We start from the raw sequence: 17,212 nt of genomic DNA, 5'->3' as shown, positions 1-17,212 counted from the left end.
CAAATTACTTATTTTTTTTGGAATATTTGAGGCATCAGTCCGATTCATTGATGAAAAAAAGATTACAGTAAAGAAAAACAATTGCTAATCAAACAAAATTGTGAAGCAATTGACAAAATGCTATCAGCTTAGCTGCTAAAGAAACAAAAAACTATGAAACCTGTGAAAATACAAGAAAAGCAAAATGATAAGCAAAAAGCAATAAGGACTCAGTTAAGCAATCATCAAGAATGCACCCTGGTAGCCAAAAATCCCGGCAATTGACAAAATGCTATCAGCTTAGCTGCTAAAGAAACAAAAAACTATGAAACCTGTGAAAATACAAGAAAAGCAAAATGATAAGCAAAAAGCAATAAGGACTCAGTTAAGCAATCATCAAGAATGCACCCTTGTAGCCGAAAATCCCCTGGTTGCCGAGAAGAAGAACAGCAGCGACAGGCCGTCCAAGGGGAATAATGTAGATTGCAATCATCATAGTCCTTCAAAACACCCAGCAAGCCCCTGGCAGCTCGGAGAAGCCGACCAAGAGGCACCAGAATACCTTCCACAGCAAAGGCAAAGATCAAGTGAGCATATCCTGAAAACATTTTTTCTTGAAACTCCTGAGATAAACCGACCGTTTAATCTTAGAGGAAATGACATTAATGCTTTCCGAACAGTTGCCAAATAATCTGTCGTTCCTAGATCTCCAAATGAAGTAAACAATAGCAGACAGAGATAAAAAAGAGTAATTCTTCCTGTTGTTAATAGCTTCCTCAACCTCAATATCATTAAAAGCTTGCCATAAATTAGGCCTAAACAGCATGGATTGCATTCTGGGGAAGAACCTCAAGAGGATATTAAATGAGAAATCACATTCAAAGAACAGATGGTTCTGAGTCTCAATATTGGTTTTGCAAAAAATGCAGAGGGGGCAGACCGAGATGCCCCTAGCGGCGAGAACAGAGGCAGTTTTGAGACCATCCCTAAATGCAGTCCAGGAGTAAACAGCAAACCGAAGGGAGCTGTGCTTATGCCAAACAAAATTATACCAATTAACCTTCTCAACATCCTCATAGAATTCATATAAAAATTTTTGAATGAAGGTTTAGTAGGTGCAATCCAACAGCAATCTTCCAGCCCAACAGAAAAGGGGACGGAACGTATCAAGTCAGCAATATGGGCAGGAAGAGAAGCAGGAAGAGTCCAGGTACCGTTAGATATGTGATTACAAACAGGCACATTAGTTTTGGAAATCAAAAAATCAAGTTGATTCTGCTTCAGACGATCAGCCACCGATAAAGCAAGGCACCAAGGATCCCAGTAAAAAGAAAGATTACTAGAAGGATTAATTTTGAAGTTCAAAGAATGCAAAAGGCTCTTAGCCACATCGCATAAGTTTTTCCAATAAGAGGAGCATTTAGTAATCTGAGTGTTCCAAAGGGATCCATATTTTTCTTTCCACCAGCAGAAAATGTAACTTTTAGAACTATAAAACCTCCAGATAACATTGCAGCCACAAGCATAATATAAAGCTTCAATAGAAGGGATGCCCAACCCCCCATAAATCTTAGGTTTGCAGGTATCCTTCCAAGAGATGAGGTGCATTTTACGTTTTTGGATATCACCATAAAAAAGAAATCTAGAGCAAAGGCTTTTAATCTTCTTGATACAAGTTTTGGGAAGCAGAGTCCCACGGACCCAATACAACAAGATGCTGTTAATGGTGTGTTTAAGGTATTGCAGTCTACCAGCCATAGAGAGGGATCTCGCTTTCCAGCCATCCAAGGTTGCCGTGATCTTATGCATAAGGGGCTGAAAGTCAACAATTTTCAGTTTCCTATGGAAAATAGGGATGCCCAAATATTTAATCGGACTGGAAGAGATGGGGATATTCAAGGTATTACTAATAGCCTGCTCCTGAGTAGAGTTCTTAGAGAAAACAATTTTGCTTTTGCTGCTATTGACCTTTAAACCCGAGAGACTAAAGAAGTCATCAAGGATGCAGCTCAAGTGATGTGCATTCTCCCGAGTTGCTTTAGCAAAAACTAAAAGATCATCCGCGTATAAGAGATGGGAGAAACAGGTGCTGCCAGCTTTCGGGCCCAAGAGAGAGTTATTGTTGGTTGCCTCTTCAAAAAGAGAGGATAAGCAGTCCATAGCAATACAAAACAGATAAGGGGATAACGGGCAACCTTGCCTAAGGCCCGAGGAGGAAGAAAGTATCCTTCAAGCCCCCCATTAATGGAAACCGAAAAGTAAACGTCAGAAATACAGCCATAGATCCAGGAAACAAAGATTTTAGGAAATCCCTTAGCAAGCAAACATTCAATCAAGAATTTCCTAGAAACCGTGTCGAATGCCTTGTGAATATCAAATTTAGCACAGAAAAATTGATCTTTGTGACTGGAATTGAATTCTTTGAGAAGCTCAGCCGCTAAAAGGATATTATCAGAGATAACTCTATCATTAATGAAACCAGATTGGCTCGAATGGATTATAAAAGGCATAACATCTTTCAAACGATTGGCAAGAATCTTGGCTATTATCTTATAAAAAGTGTTGCATAGGGAAATAGGTTTGTAATCCGCAATGTCTTGAGCATGAGGCCTTTTGGGTATGAGAGCTATAGCAGTAGCTTTAGCATGCTTAGGCATAGAGCCAGTCGAGAAGAAAGACATCACAGCATCAGTAAGTTGACTTCCAATAGTATTCCAAGTAGATTTGTAAAATTCAAAAGTGTATCCATCTGGGCCGGGAGCCGAGCAAGCAGGGGAGGAAAAGATAACATTCTTAATTTCATCCACAGTGACAGGAGCAACCAAGCCTGGAATGGAGCTGGAAGGGAGCAAATGATGAATTGGAGGAGCCTTGCTAGATTGAGTAAGAGGAGCAGTAGAATTAAAAACCTTTTGAAAATGATTAACAATGGCTCTATTAATATCATCAGGATTAGAAAAAGTCCCTTCAGCAGTAGTGATGCAATTGATTTGATTTGAATTATGTCTGACATTGATCCTAGAATATAAAAACTTCAAATCATCCTCCCCATTCGAAAGCCACTTTGCTTTAGCCCTTTGAATAATCCAGGACGACCAATCAGAGTTTTTAACCGCAAGCTTGTGGTTAATATCTTTAAGAGCCAGATTGAGATCAGAATCCAGAGGATTAGCCTGAATTTGACATAAAAGATTGTTTTGCGAGAATGTAAGATCAGAAATATCAATTTGAAGGGAGTTGGAAGTGACCCAATTCTTGGATTTCAGACTGATCTTGAGAGTCTTAAGCTTCTGGAAAAAAGCATGAATGGGACTGCTATGAAATCTTTGAGAGAAAACCTGAATAAGAGAATCCCAAAACTCAGAGTTAGCCAGCCAATAGTTCTTAAAAAGAAATCGGTGATTCTTGCGTTTACTTTGATCCATTTGTAAAATGATAGGAGAATGGTCAGAAATCTGTGGGTTGTCCACAAGATAAAAGGATGAAGGAAAATTTCCAAGCCAGCAGTCGTTAACCAACATCCTATCTAATTTAATGTGGATTGGGTTATCGGTCCTTTGGTTATACCAAGTAAAATAATGACCAATAGAAGACAGATCATGGACAGCAATAGTAAAAATCAAATTGTTGAAATCGGCCACTTTGCTGCTAGTAAGTATAGAACCACCGGCTTTCTCATTAGAGGATCTGCAGCAGTTAAAGTCCCCTAGAATAATCCAGGGGGAAGTAATACCAATGGCAATATCAGCAAATGATGAATTGGAGGAGCCTTTCATCCAAAGCATTAGAAGCATAAACGACAAAAACACAATAAGCTTCCGTAGTGCCAGAAAAAACCGATCCATGAATTAATTGGCTTGAAGTAAAAGCGGGTTTGAAACTCACAGAAGAAGAGTTCCACTTAATCCATATGAGACCGGGGGTAGCATAATCAAAATTATCATAAGAGCCTTCAGTAGAAAAAACAGAATGAGTAGAAATAAACCAGGGGTTGCGGAGAGAAGTCGGAGAGATTCTTGTTTCCAGGAGGAAGAGAAAGTCAAGGTCAAAGGTTTTGACTAAGTTTTTACAACATAAAACTTTGTCAGGGCTATTGAATCCACGTGTGTTCCAGGAAGCCAAGAGGGGGAACCTGGTCATTGGGATTTTGAGGTGGGTGTGGTGGCCATTTTGGCCGATTTGGCTCTTGTCGATTTGGCTGTAGGATTGGTGTTCACAATTTGATGTTTGGTTTGGCTATTACTGGGAGCCATGATTTTTTTGGATATATCTGTAGGGTTGTCCGGGTTATCATGGGGGTTGGAAGAGGAAGAAGGTAAGGATATTGTTTGGGTAGAGGAGGTCTCTGGAGTAGGGTCTTGATCATTAAGGACATCAAATTTGTTTTTTGTCGGGACAGGTGGGGAGGTAGACACAGTGGTAGGTGAAAAAGTAATGGTGGTGGGTGAGGGGGGAATAAAGTCCTCTGAAGGGGAATTAAGGTTAGGAATGAGGGGGTTTATTTCAACAGCTGTAGAAGCAGGGGCTGTTGAAAGAGAGGTGGATGGTTGGGTTGATTGAGGCTGTGGTTGAGGCTGAGGTTGAGGATGGGGCTGCGGCTGGGGTTGAGGCTGGGGCTGCAGCTGAGGCTGAAAGGTAGAAGAGCTGGGAGGTTTAGGAATGTTCAGTCTAGGGGGGAGTTTCCGGGGTTTTCGGCTGGTGCTTCTACCACGGTTTTGGGATGTTTCAGTAGATTGAGGGGTTGGGTTTTTAGGACAGGCATTAGGGGCATGCATGATGGAGTTACAAAAGGAACAGTGGGAAGGCTTCCAGTCGTAGAGCACAGTAAGGGGAAAAGTTTTGTCATCCACCGTGTAGTAGATCACATCCGGCAAGGGGGAGGAGCTACTCACCTGAACACACACCCAGGCGAAGGTGAGTCTCGTTTTGGCAGCTGTTAGGGCGTCAACAGCAAGCGGGATGCCAACGCAACTCGCAATCTTTGAGATCCCCTCCGGTGTCCAGCAAGAAAGAGGGAAATTTTTAATTTTGATCCACAGGGGGATTGAAGGGAACTCCTCGCGAACAGGGATGAAGTCCGGAGTCCACTTCTGCAGTATGAATGGTTTTCCAAAGAAGAACCAAGGACCACCCGACCAGGCCATGTCAAAATCTTCCCGATTGTTGAACTTGAGGAGAAAGAACCCATCATCTAAGGTAAGCAGAGAGAGGGACCCTTTCAAGTTCCAGGCTTTTTTGATTGTTGCGAGTAAAGCTTCATAGTACGGACGCCTTCCGATGGAATAGCCGACTAGAGAGAGGGACCATTCTGATGATCCAGCGGTGAACTGAGCGGATGTGAAATGAGCAGTGGCATTCTCAGTGGGGAAGTGAGTGATGGAAGAGGTAAACTCATTGGAAACAAGAGGCTGGGTAGCAATAAGGCTCTTCCAATCTCTAAGAAGGAGGGTGGAAGAGGAGGAGGGGGTGTAGAGCGGAGGGGGGAGGATAGAGGAGGTCATCCCAGGGGAGTTCCTCCCCAAGGGGAAGGTGGTGGCGGCCAGAAAAGCACAAAGGAAGCCAAACCCTAGCAGAGCAAATTTGGCTGCTTTCGAAAACAGTCCTTGGTTCTACACAAATTACTTATTCAAAATAATGATATTTTATTTAACGAGGTATCCATTCACTGTCACGCTTCTCTAAAGAGTGTTTGACGACGTGATTAATCCTCGACTAATCTAAATGAGGCACCCACCCAAAAAATTTTATGGCCCGCACTTGATTGAATCCTACTTAAAAACTGCTGTCGCTCCAGGGTTATCGAGCATAAATTGGGGGTTCCTAATCGTACTCACCCACCAACCAAGCTAAGCAATGGTGGGTCCAAAAGAATGATTTAAATATAATATGTTATGATTTATTAAATAATCATATCTTTTTTATATGATCTTTCTTTTTTAATTGATAATGATAATTTATTTTAGTTTTCAATACTGTCAAATAAAAGATATAATATTTATTATGCAATGTAAAGTAGAAGTTAAATATGTTTTATAATGTAATTAAAATGAATAAAATTAAAATTTTATCATTTGCATTGTTAAGAGAATTAGAATGATAAATTTAAATTAATTACATTGATAATGAAAATAAATTAAAGCTGTAAAATATTCCAGTTTTATTGACCTAAGTTTTTAAAAAATTACTCAAAGTCACAGGAAAAATAAATATGTTGAGTAAACAAACCATAAAATTATATCTAATAAAAAACTACTCAACATATAATTATAAAATTTTAGCTTTAACATTAAAACGCACAATGCACTTATGGTGATTATAATGAGTTTATTAAGTAAATTTTTAACAGTAATTAATTTATTAAGTAAATTTTTAACAGTAATTATAGTGCTATGCATGTATTATTTAGTATCTTCTTTCATTCTTAATGTTATAGACCGATAACTATATGCGGTCTTAAAAACACAAGGACAATATTGTAAACAATTTTATATTTGTTTTTTTTTTATAATTTCTTCCATTCTTGGTCTTATATAGCCTTAAGAATCCAAAGTATGGATAAAGACAATTGTGTACATGTTTTTTTTTTGGCAAATTCTTCCATTCTTAGTAATGTACACAACCATGAATAGTCTTGAAAGCACAAAATTATAGTTGTAAACAATTATGTCCATGTTTTTATTTTTTAGTTTTTCACAATTTTTTTCTTTCTTGATATTATATATTGTTTTATACCATCTTAAGAATCCAAAATCATGGTGTGCATAATTGTGCATGTTTGTGTATAAATAACTTTCATTTTTTACGTTGTACACAATTATGTACAACCAAGATTATATAAGTGCAATTTTGAGGACTTCTTTCAAATATCATTAATGAATGAATTAATTATTCAGTTTATATCTGCAATTAGGGCTACAAGCGAACCAAGCGTTCGACGAGCTACTCGATACTCGGTTCGATTAAAGCTCGTTTGTGATCGTTTAATTAACTAAACAAACAAACTTGAACAACATTTTAAATACTCGGCCCTTAAATAAACAAGCTTGAACACTAAAGTGTTCGGTTCATTTATATTCACGAACAACATCATTTGAAGTTCGTGAACAAGCTCGCCATTAAGTTCGATAAAAAGATCGATAAAAGCTTGAATGGAGAGAAATACAATAGGTAAGCTTTATTTAAGAATATATTCATATAGATTAATCATATTTTTATTTTAAATAGATATCTGCTTTTATTACAAATTTATTTTTCTGAACAATAGACATTTCACATTTGTCTATGTTTGTTAGAATGTTTGTTTAAGATGTTCATGAATAAATTTAATGTTTGTTTGTTAAATATGTTCATGAGCATATCTCGTTAAGGCTTGTTTGCTTAAAGCTCGATAAGCATTAAACGAACCAAACATGAACCGAACATAAACCAAACATGAACACCTTTAAATTAAACGAGCCAAACATGAACACTAACAATAAAGCTCGAATCAAACATGAATCGAACTTGAACAAGCTAATGATAAACAAACTCAAACATGAACACTTGCATACTCGGCTCGACTCGGTTCGTTTGCAGCCCTATCTGCAATTGTATATAAGTAACAATGTCAGAAGAAAATATAATTACATTATTGCTCCATGAATATTTACATTTTAATAAATTCTCAAAAATATATATAATAGCCAACAACATGCTAAACAAAATCTATAAAATCAAAGAGTGAGAAATAAAACTCAAATATCACCCACTGATTAGCTTCACTCTACAGGCTCCTTTAACTTATATGAAATCATGAAAAAATTATATAATAAGCGCATAACCTAATAAGTAACCAAAATTTAGCACTATATTTAATGCAAAGTAAAAGAATCAATATTTTTGTTCCAATTTCAATCAATATCAATTAATAAGCTATAAATATGAATGATAAATAATATATGAAATCAATATAATCAATATAATTAATGAAGTCGGATTATTCAATAAGCAAAATTAAAGAAGTCTATCATTAATCTATAAGAAAATTGACAAAATGTCTATCAATTAATAAGATGTGTTGTACAATCAGTTAAGCCTCAATTGTGTAATAACATGTATTTTGGCTCAAAATTTTTTTTTTCTAAATTTAATATAACTCCAAATTGTAAATCGTCTTTGCCATAGTATTGTTATTATAGTATTTTACTTGCATAAATTTTTCGTAATTTTTGGGCACAGGCAAAAATCCTCAAGAAATTAGTACATGTCAGTACAAGTGAGAATTTTGGAATTGTCAGGTGTCCATTTTACAAATTGATTTCATCGATATTTTTTAAATAAAATGCATTATTTTATGAATATTTTTTTATAATTTTTAAAGCCTTAAAATTTTTTTTATGAATTTATACTAAAAGAAATTGATTAACTTTATTATTTAAATTAAATAATTATTTTATTCCTAAATATCTAAAACCATTATATGAATTTATTAAATTTTTTTGTTTCTCCTTAAGCTTTTGGCAACAAAGACATTTTAGAGAGAATAGAGAGAAAATAAGAGATTAAAGAAAATTAAAGCTTGGATTTGAATGCTGCAGAATAATTTTTGTCAGTTTGACTAGTTTAGAGATTTGCTCGTCTCGATGTAAGAAATCATTACCTTATTTTTTATTTTAAAGATTTTATATTTTTAGTATTTTTTGTCAAATTTATGTTTCTATTATAGAAAAATAAGAATAATTTTTTATTTATTATAGATATTCAGATTATAAATATTTTGAGTATTTATTTGATATTTTTGACTAAGTGATTTTGAAAGTACAGTAATTTTTTTCTACTTAAAATTTTATTTTGTCATCTAAAAATAGTGATTTAGTTCAACTAAAGTTTTGGAATATTATTTTATGCAATATCTTATAATTTGGTTAAATTTTAAAAATGTAACTTTTTGCTTAGTATGATTTTTGTTATCTACTATTTAGACATTTTCTAAATTAAGTTTAATTATGCTTTATTTATTACAATGCATTGAAAATAAATGTGGATATATGATTAAGATTATTGTTATAATATTGTGATAATAATATGTGTGTAAAAGATAAGTAAAGATTGATTGACCCATTAGTTTGAGACTGATTGACTTATATATAATGGTGGATCGACGTGCTTTTCTTTAAATACTATAGTTTGATGTTATCCTATATCAATTTATGTGATACACAGATTGAGAGTTATAAGGATATAATTATTGTGTCGATGGGTAAAGAGTGACAACTATGTTTATTGAGTCAATAATTTACTGATACTGATATAATTAATATTGACAAATACTATGATAAACAGAGCTACTTACTTATTTAGTATATATGACTACTGAAATGTATGTTCTTAAGACATTATTTTTATTATTATATAAATTTATTATTACTGCACAGATTTATTATTATTGCATTATTTTACTACTTCTGCCACTAGATTTTTATTGTTATCGATTTAGATACTGATACTATTTGATACTACTGATTCACTGTACTGACAATATATATGTGATATTGAGTATACAATATAAAATACCTAGATAGTATGGATACACTCTTCTATGATTTTACTACATTGATATAATTTTAATAATCTTTTTCAATATATTAATTTGATGATTTATACAATTTTTATACTGATTGGTATTACGGATACAACAATTATTTTATAGATTTGATGCTCGTGCTGGTTTATCGTTTTACTGGTTCCGTACTGTAGTGTTTTATAACTTATAAATTTTATTACTACTACATATGAATTTTACTATTTCTGTACTGATTCAATAATCATATGAATGTAATTGTTATGATTTGATTATTGAAATACATAATTCTCATTTATCATTTTTTGAATTTAGTTATAAATTTTGGTGACCTACTGGGCTTTTTAGCTCATTATAAGTAGTTAAATGATTTCAGGTCAAAGTAGGGGAGCAGGAGTGCGAGGTTGGTAAGTATTCTTCAAGTTCTATTTCTTTTTATTTTAGCTATTTTTTGTACTCAAGATATAGTAGTTATATGATGATTGTATATATTCTAAGTAATATATATGATTTTTAAAAATGAATATAGAAGTATACATTAATATTTAAATTATAGAATCTATTTTTGTTGTTTATTACTAATAGATAATATTAGATAGTTTTTTTTTGTTATTTATTAAATGATAAAATAATAATTATTTCAAATTAGATTCCGGGACATCACAAATTGTTTATCAGTTATATATACTTGTGTTGATGGTTCTATCACATACTTCTATCAATCATTATGCAATGTATAACTATCTATTAACATATCATATCAGTGTGTTATATCAATATGCTTATCAATGTACAGTATCAATATATTTTTCAATGAGTATCAATATCCTTATAGTTGCTATGACATGTTGTATTAGTATCAATGTAGGTTCTATCAGTCATACTTTAGTTTTATCTTTTAATCAATTTATATACTATCATATAAATGCAATTATGAATGACGATGTAGAACATCTAGCTTTTATGTGATGTTTTTAACATCTTCAACCATAATTATAGGCTAGTTGAGCATTAGTATTTAATTTAATCACAACTATCTACCAATTAGTTATCAATATTTATCTTACCATCCTTATTAAAAAAATTTAAATCAATTCATAGATGGATTTTGATAAATCATTAAGAGTTGTCACTCTTTGTCCATTAGTATAATTTGATCATTAATTCATTATAGGCTACAACCAGAATTACACTACAAATCTTTATTTTAAGAAAATTTTGTAGGCCCACCCTCCTTTATAGGATATTACGTTTTAATACCCAACCCATATTAATTATAGTGTTGAAAGTCATCCTCCACTACTTACATGCAAATCTCACATTTATCTTACATCAATCATATCATTTTTGCTATGCTATATCAATATCAGGTATGGAATAAATTAATCTATGAAATGCAAGCAAATCTATATACTATACATAAACTTCAAAAAATCATAACCATTGATTATTCTATAATATTAAAGTTAAAATACTCATAATAATCATATCAATCATATTAAAAAAAGTTACACAATAAAAGCTAGATAAATCAAAAGAAAGTATATTTTTGACATATTAAAGAGAAATAAAAATCGTTGAAATTAAAACCATCGAAAATAGGAGCAAGAGTATAGTTGCATCAATTAGAACAAAATCCATAATAGAAGCGATGGACAAAAACACCTCAAAGACCTTTATCTCTTTTCTCTCTCTCCCCCTTCCCTTCTCCCTTCCCTTCTCTCCCCATTCCCTTCTTCTTCTCCTCTCTTTCCTTTCCAGGAAAACCAAATGAGAGTGAGGGGCGGTGGGGTGGTAGGAATATTTAAAGAAAAATATTAAAAAAAGTCAAATTTAGTGCCTAGCTCCACTGCGCGCAAAATTCAGTGCCGCTGCGCTATATGTTGCTTCTAGAGTTATTACAGAACAGAGAACTCGACATCATTGTGCTCTAAGCACTGCTATGCTTGCCAACCCAGCATTGCCTGCTAGATCATATTTTTATATTTTTAAAACAAATTTATTTAATTTTTTTGGGTTATTATATATATAGCTACCATGTCATGTTTTGTTGAAGTTTGGACCAATAAGCTTTCTAAAAAAATGATCGTGTCCTAAGGTTTACTGTTGATGTGATAGCCATCTTGATGGCATAATTCAATTTATTTTTCTAAAGAGGATGTCAAGCTACAATAAGATATTAATGCTTTATATTTATGATTATCCTTCTAGCTCATGCCATAAGATGCATCAACCATCTTCCATATTTTATTTTGTTAGAGTGGAGAGCAATAAGTTTTCCAAATATGGGGGATCATGCCCTATGGTTTATTATTGATGAACATCACCAATGATTGGACTGGTCAAACCATGAAGATAATGTGTGTTGATTATCGAGCCTTAAAAAAAAAACTATTGTTCATAGACACCTATAACAAAATGAAAATTTATAATCCATTTGAGACTTGCTAATTACCAAAGTTATGTATGCAAATTTTGCTATCGAACTTATTTTTCTCAAAATAATCACACCATGCTAATGAATCTATTATCTTTTTCAAAGAATCTAAAGAATTTTCCTTCACAACTATGCAAGCTTCTTTACTTATTTCTGAAATAACTTTTTAGTATAAAAATCTTTAAATCAAATTTTTTTTACTAAAAAATTATTTTAGAAAGAAGTAAGAAAGTTATCCCAGATGAAGCCTTAATCCATTTGAAAAAGTTTTGAATAAAAGTTAATGACAATATTTACTCCAAATAATGTGCCAACTTCATGGGAGAGAAAAATAGTAATTAAAGGGAATTTAATTAGTTCACTACTCCAATGAGAGTTATATATTGATGTCTAATGAATGATTGTTGTTCATTGGACTTTTAAAAAAAATGTTATTTCATGCAACAAATCTTCGAGATTCAAATTATATTTGAAATAAAAGATTTTGATGCAAGGAAATGAGAAATTATTCTATGCGGACACTGAACTGTCTGGAGGCGAATCAGAGCGCACCACACCACTTGATATACGGCAGGTAACCAGCCGCGGTACACAGCAAAGGTGAGGTGGCGCGCTCTAATTCACGTTTGGATGACGTCCGCATCCGCATAGAATAATTTCATTAGGAAAAAAAGGGGCATTAATGTATCACCAGAAAAAAAAAAAAAAAAAAAAAAAAGAGAAAATCAATTAGACTGTTAAATTTTGACACAGGTATTTGAATTAGAATTAGTATTGAGATCATTTGAGCCTTATTTTCAAGATTTTTTTATTTTTTTATTTTTTGAAACTTGCATCTCGTTTAGACTAATATAATATGCCTAAAATCACTTGATTCCCATACTAATAAGGCGTTTAAATACTTATAAAACATTGAACAATCAATGGCTGTCATTTTAGGCCATCTAATGTAGAGTTGCAGAGTTTGAAAAAATAATCAAAATATTACAAGCAAAAATCTATAAATTAACTCTCATTTCGCACTAAATTTGAATAATCTTAGAGCTATGACAATCACATCTAACAACCATTATCTCCCCCTTGTTATCATCTAACAATCATCATTTGACTAACGCCACCTAATCACCATTGCCAAAATGTTATTACTTGACCTTTGTTGTCTATCAATTGACATCAATATTTGCAATCACCTGACCATTATCACCCAACCATCTTCTCGGGCCTTTGATTACATAATCATTAGTCACCGCTAATTTTTTCTCAAATATTTTCTATTATTATCATAGACGGCCAAGTCGACAATTTAAACTTTATAATCCCGACTTCTTCAATACACCACATGATTTTTTTTTTTTTTTTTCATTCAATTTTTATCTTTTTCTTCTTAATAAATTCCCATTGACAAGAAAAGAAACATTTCTAATGCATCTTTACAGACTTGGAACATAAAAGAAAGATGAACATGAAGTGATCTGTACATCCAAAATTCTTTCATAGAACAACTTTATAAAGACTGAGCAAATATATAGTATTAGATTGTTTGGTCCATTCATGACAATAAGCTTAACAAGAAAACTTTGAAACTGAGCAAAAAGGCAAACAGAAGAACGAAAGCATCAGAGATTCTAAGAATTCGGGGCAAACAGAACAGTCAAAGCCCCTTGTAGACAGCCATTACTGGAACTACAGCTTCAGCTGCACGATGCGGTTTACTCTTACGACGGCTTCCAGTTTGTCTGTATCCAATAGTCTTTGCCGTCTCCCCCATTTTGGATGCCGCAATGGAGCCATTTTCTTCCAATGCTGCACCAGAGTTTTCTTTTACTTGCAAATGCCTCTTCCTCTTCTTCCCACTCTCCTGAGTTATTTCCTCCTTACTCATGAGGATAGGTTTGATATTGGTTCCATCTACTTCAATTGCTACATTTTCCTCTTGCTTGTTATCATCTTTCATGGGTATTTCAGGCTCTCCACTTCTTTTATATTCTGGAAGCGGTTCTTCACCCCCATTTCCAAGGTCCTCATGGTTTGCTACTACTGTGAGTTTCTTCCCCTTCCCTCTTCCTCTGCCCATTTATCCCAGCTTGCCTTGCAGATGGAAATTTTAAACAGCTTTAGAATCTGCAGAACCCAGCAATGATTTTTTTCTTTCGAATGGTTGTACCTTACACAATGTAGCCTGCACATACAAAAACATAAATATGAAAATGAATGCTCTGTATCGCAAAGCCTGCACAGTGTTAAGATATATGAGAAGACATTAAAGGATATTTAGCGAGTGAGGGTTGGAACTGAGCCATTACAGAGGAATGAGCCAAGAAAATCGTGTAGTTTTGCGTTGGTTAACAGAGAAAATAAGCTCAATGTAATAGTAATAATGAAGCTTTCAATAAAAGCTCATTCCATCCCGAAGAGAAGAAAGAGGAAATGATCTCAGCAGGATCCAACAATCTTGTACAGGACCTAAATGAACTTGTGCAGATTTTGTATGGGTCATGACGATCCTGTGGGGTTTAGAATACCCATTAGAGCTCGCATCTGGTTGTAGCCGTTAGTTGTTATGATCCGATTTTATTTCCTTTTTTTCCTATAGCTGTAAGTTGTACTACCAATTTCTTAAATTTTTTGTGTAGCAGTCATTTTTTTCTATATTGTTTTGATTTCGGTTGCTGTAGAAATAGAAAATAAAAAGATATTGTAGAGAGTTTTTTGCTTAATAAAATTCCTCATTTCTCAGTTCCACACTTCCACATAGATTTTCACATTGGAGCGTTGATTCACGGTTTGGAGAATCAAAATTAAGGAGTGGTCTTATTCTCTAGCTTCTGGTTCACGCTGGAGCGTGTTTTCAAATTGTTGGCTTCTGTTTTAAGCTATAGTAGTTAATAGCTTTATTGGCTTTTGGCAGAAGTCACATTTCTGAGTTTCTGGTTTCTTAATTTCTGCATACCGAGATCTGAAAATACATAACAATTGGTATGAGAAAGAGAGAAAATCAAGGAATATCGAAGGCCATTTCTAGAAGACTAAACTTGAATCGCTATTCTTGAAAAGATCTCTAGCAAATCGCCTTTCCTTGAAGAAGCAGCTGTACACTCTCCAAATGGATGAATCAAATGATCTTAGGAAATACATGGATGAGCTCAACAAGATTATTCTCGATCTCAAGAATGTAGATGTGAAGATTGAGAAAGAAGATCATGGTATTATTCTTCTAAGTTCTTTGCCAAAATCCTGAGCATATAGTGGATACATTGCTATATGGTAAGGGAAAAAAATTGCTATATGGTAAGCAAACATTAGAAGAATTATTACGTCCTCTGACCGGACGTAGAGCTACGTTCGGCCGCCAATAACATGTCGCCACGTGCTCTTACCCTTACCGCGCGGCCCAAAGACTTGACCTGGACCGAAACTCGGGAATGCTATGTTCGCGTATTGCGAGGTATTTGCTCGGTATTGCTAGGTATTGCTTGACAATAACGAGAAATACCGCTCTGTGAAGACAAATACCGAGAAATACCTAGTTGCACCGAGTTTTTCCTAGAAATACCGAGTTGTACCAAGTTTTTCTAGAAAAATTTGGTAGGAAAAACTCGGTATTTGCTAGAACGAGTTGTACCGAGTTTTTCTAGAAATACCGAGTTGTACTGAGTTTTTCTAAAAAAACTCGGTATTTGCTCGGTATTGCTCGGTATTGGTTATTGCCAAGCAAAATCGACCAATACCTAGCAATACCGAGCAATACCTAACAAAATCGAGAAATACCGAGCCATCCTGGGTCCGTTTCGGGTCGAGTTGTCGGGCCGCGCGGTAAATAGTGAGAACGCGTGGCGCGATTCTATTGGCGACCGAACGTAGAGCTATGTCCTGTGACCGGACCAAATAAAAGTTCCAAACATTGACCATGGTTGTGGTGAAGTCGGTATTGATGTCGAAGTAGATTCAACGAAGATCTGAGAACAAGGAATAGAAGAATAGTGATAATTTAATTGTGTGAGGAAGACTGGCATTCAACATTCTATGAAACCAACGTACAAGGCGAGACTAGTGGCTAAAGTCTTCTCACATGAAGAAGGAATAGACTATCATGATATATTCTCACCGGTTGTGAAACTGTTAAATCCCAACCTCTCGTCTCCATATTGATCCCATGGCCACAGACAGGGATCCGTGGGAAGCCTACCATAATCACGCTAATTCCCTTCCACAATTAGGTAGTTGATTTAGGAAGGAATATATGAGGGAAATAATGTCTGATTTTTTAATTTAGTTATTTCTTTATTTAACATTCTATATAAATCTATAAATAAAGAAATAATTGTGTCATAAAGTAGAAGTTTTTTCCCTCTCAAATTCCTGAATTCGACATGGTATCAGAGCCAGATTCTTCGTAAAAGAAGATCCAAAGAAAGTAGAGAGGAAACCTTCGTAAAGAAACATATGAAAGAAGTAGAGAGGGAGGCCTTCATTGCCCTAGAAACTGATCGTTGAAACCGGCGGCTTCAGTCCTCTTTGCGTATGATTGGTTCTACGTGCCGAAGCAAAGACCTATGCGCTTCGAAAATTCATCCCCGGACTCCGCCCGCGCGATTGTTCTTTTTCTTCGGTGGGGGAGTTTTAACGGAATAAGTTACGGGGTAAATTTTGGAAGGCATATGGGTTCGTAGATAAGACACTACCCAGAGATTTCACCCTCATTTTGCGAAGACTTTATGATCTGAGTTCTGGTTTCCTATGGGCGGAAGCCCCTATAGTTAATTACCCCTCCCGATAACGAGAGTCAATTAGATACATTTATCCGTAGATACATAATATCAAGCATATAGTAGCAGCATGGGTCTTTGGAATGGTTGGAGAATTGGATTTGAATTTGGACATTAAAGAGTTTGTAGGTTTGATATTTAAAATAAAAATTTTCACCATCTTGCACTTAAAGCGGATGGTGGGGGAATGGATGATGGACCCGATCAAGATCCCATGGTTCCGTCGTCCCGGGCCATCATGGTCCCTGGTCTACTTAGTCAGAGGAGGTAGTCGACCCAACCTGACAGAAGGATCCTTGTCGGCAGCCATGGGTTGCTTCGTCCAATGGGACCTTGTAGACCTGGGGTGAATATTTGCCTGATGGGACAAATTTGAATTCACCTTACCTAATAGAGGGCTTTGTGCCCTATCAATCATATCCTATGAATTCATATCTCAAGGATTTGATGCCAATAAGAAACGTATTGGCT

General features: G+C 34.7%; 2 protein-coding genes across 4 annotated transcripts in view; both read right to left on the bottom strand.

Moving 5' to 3' along the window:
- Positions 1-151: 151 nt before the first annotated feature.
- Positions 152-5,480, bottom strand: LOC110109769. Its single transcript, XM_020840970.1, has 7 exons — positions 4,223-5,480; positions 3,865-3,929; positions 2,180-3,794; positions 920-2,111; positions 658-815; positions 312-541; positions 152-160 (listed from the first exon to the last, which is right to left on the bottom strand). Exons 1-7 carry the CDS (start codon positions 5,478-5,480, stop codon positions 152-154), a joined length of 4,527 nt encoding a protein of 1,508 aa, XP_020696629.1.
- Positions 5,481-13,443: 7,963 nt separating this feature from the next.
- Positions 13,444-17,212, bottom strand: part of LOC110109561 — a 14,439-nt gene continuing 10,670 nt past the window's right edge. For all 3 annotated transcript variants that reach the window (XM_020840696.2, XM_028697302.1, XM_020840689.2), the window contains one exon: positions 13,444-14,154. In XM_020840696.2, coding sequence (XP_020696355.1) covers positions 13,627-14,049 — 423 coding nt within the window. In that variant the 5' untranslated portion in view covers positions 14,050-14,154 and the 3' untranslated portion in view covers positions 13,444-13,626. The remainder of the gene's footprint in view (positions 14,155-17,212) is intronic.

The sequence above is a fragment of the Dendrobium catenatum genome, unplaced genomic scaffold (assembly GCF_001605985.2).
Source record: "Dendrobium catenatum unplaced genomic scaffold, ASM160598v2 fragScaff_scaffold_911, whole genome shotgun sequence".
Classification (NCBI taxonomy): Eukaryota; Viridiplantae; Streptophyta; class Magnoliopsida; order Asparagales; family Orchidaceae; genus Dendrobium; species Dendrobium catenatum.
This window is presented reverse-complemented; position numbering and strand designations above follow the sequence as displayed.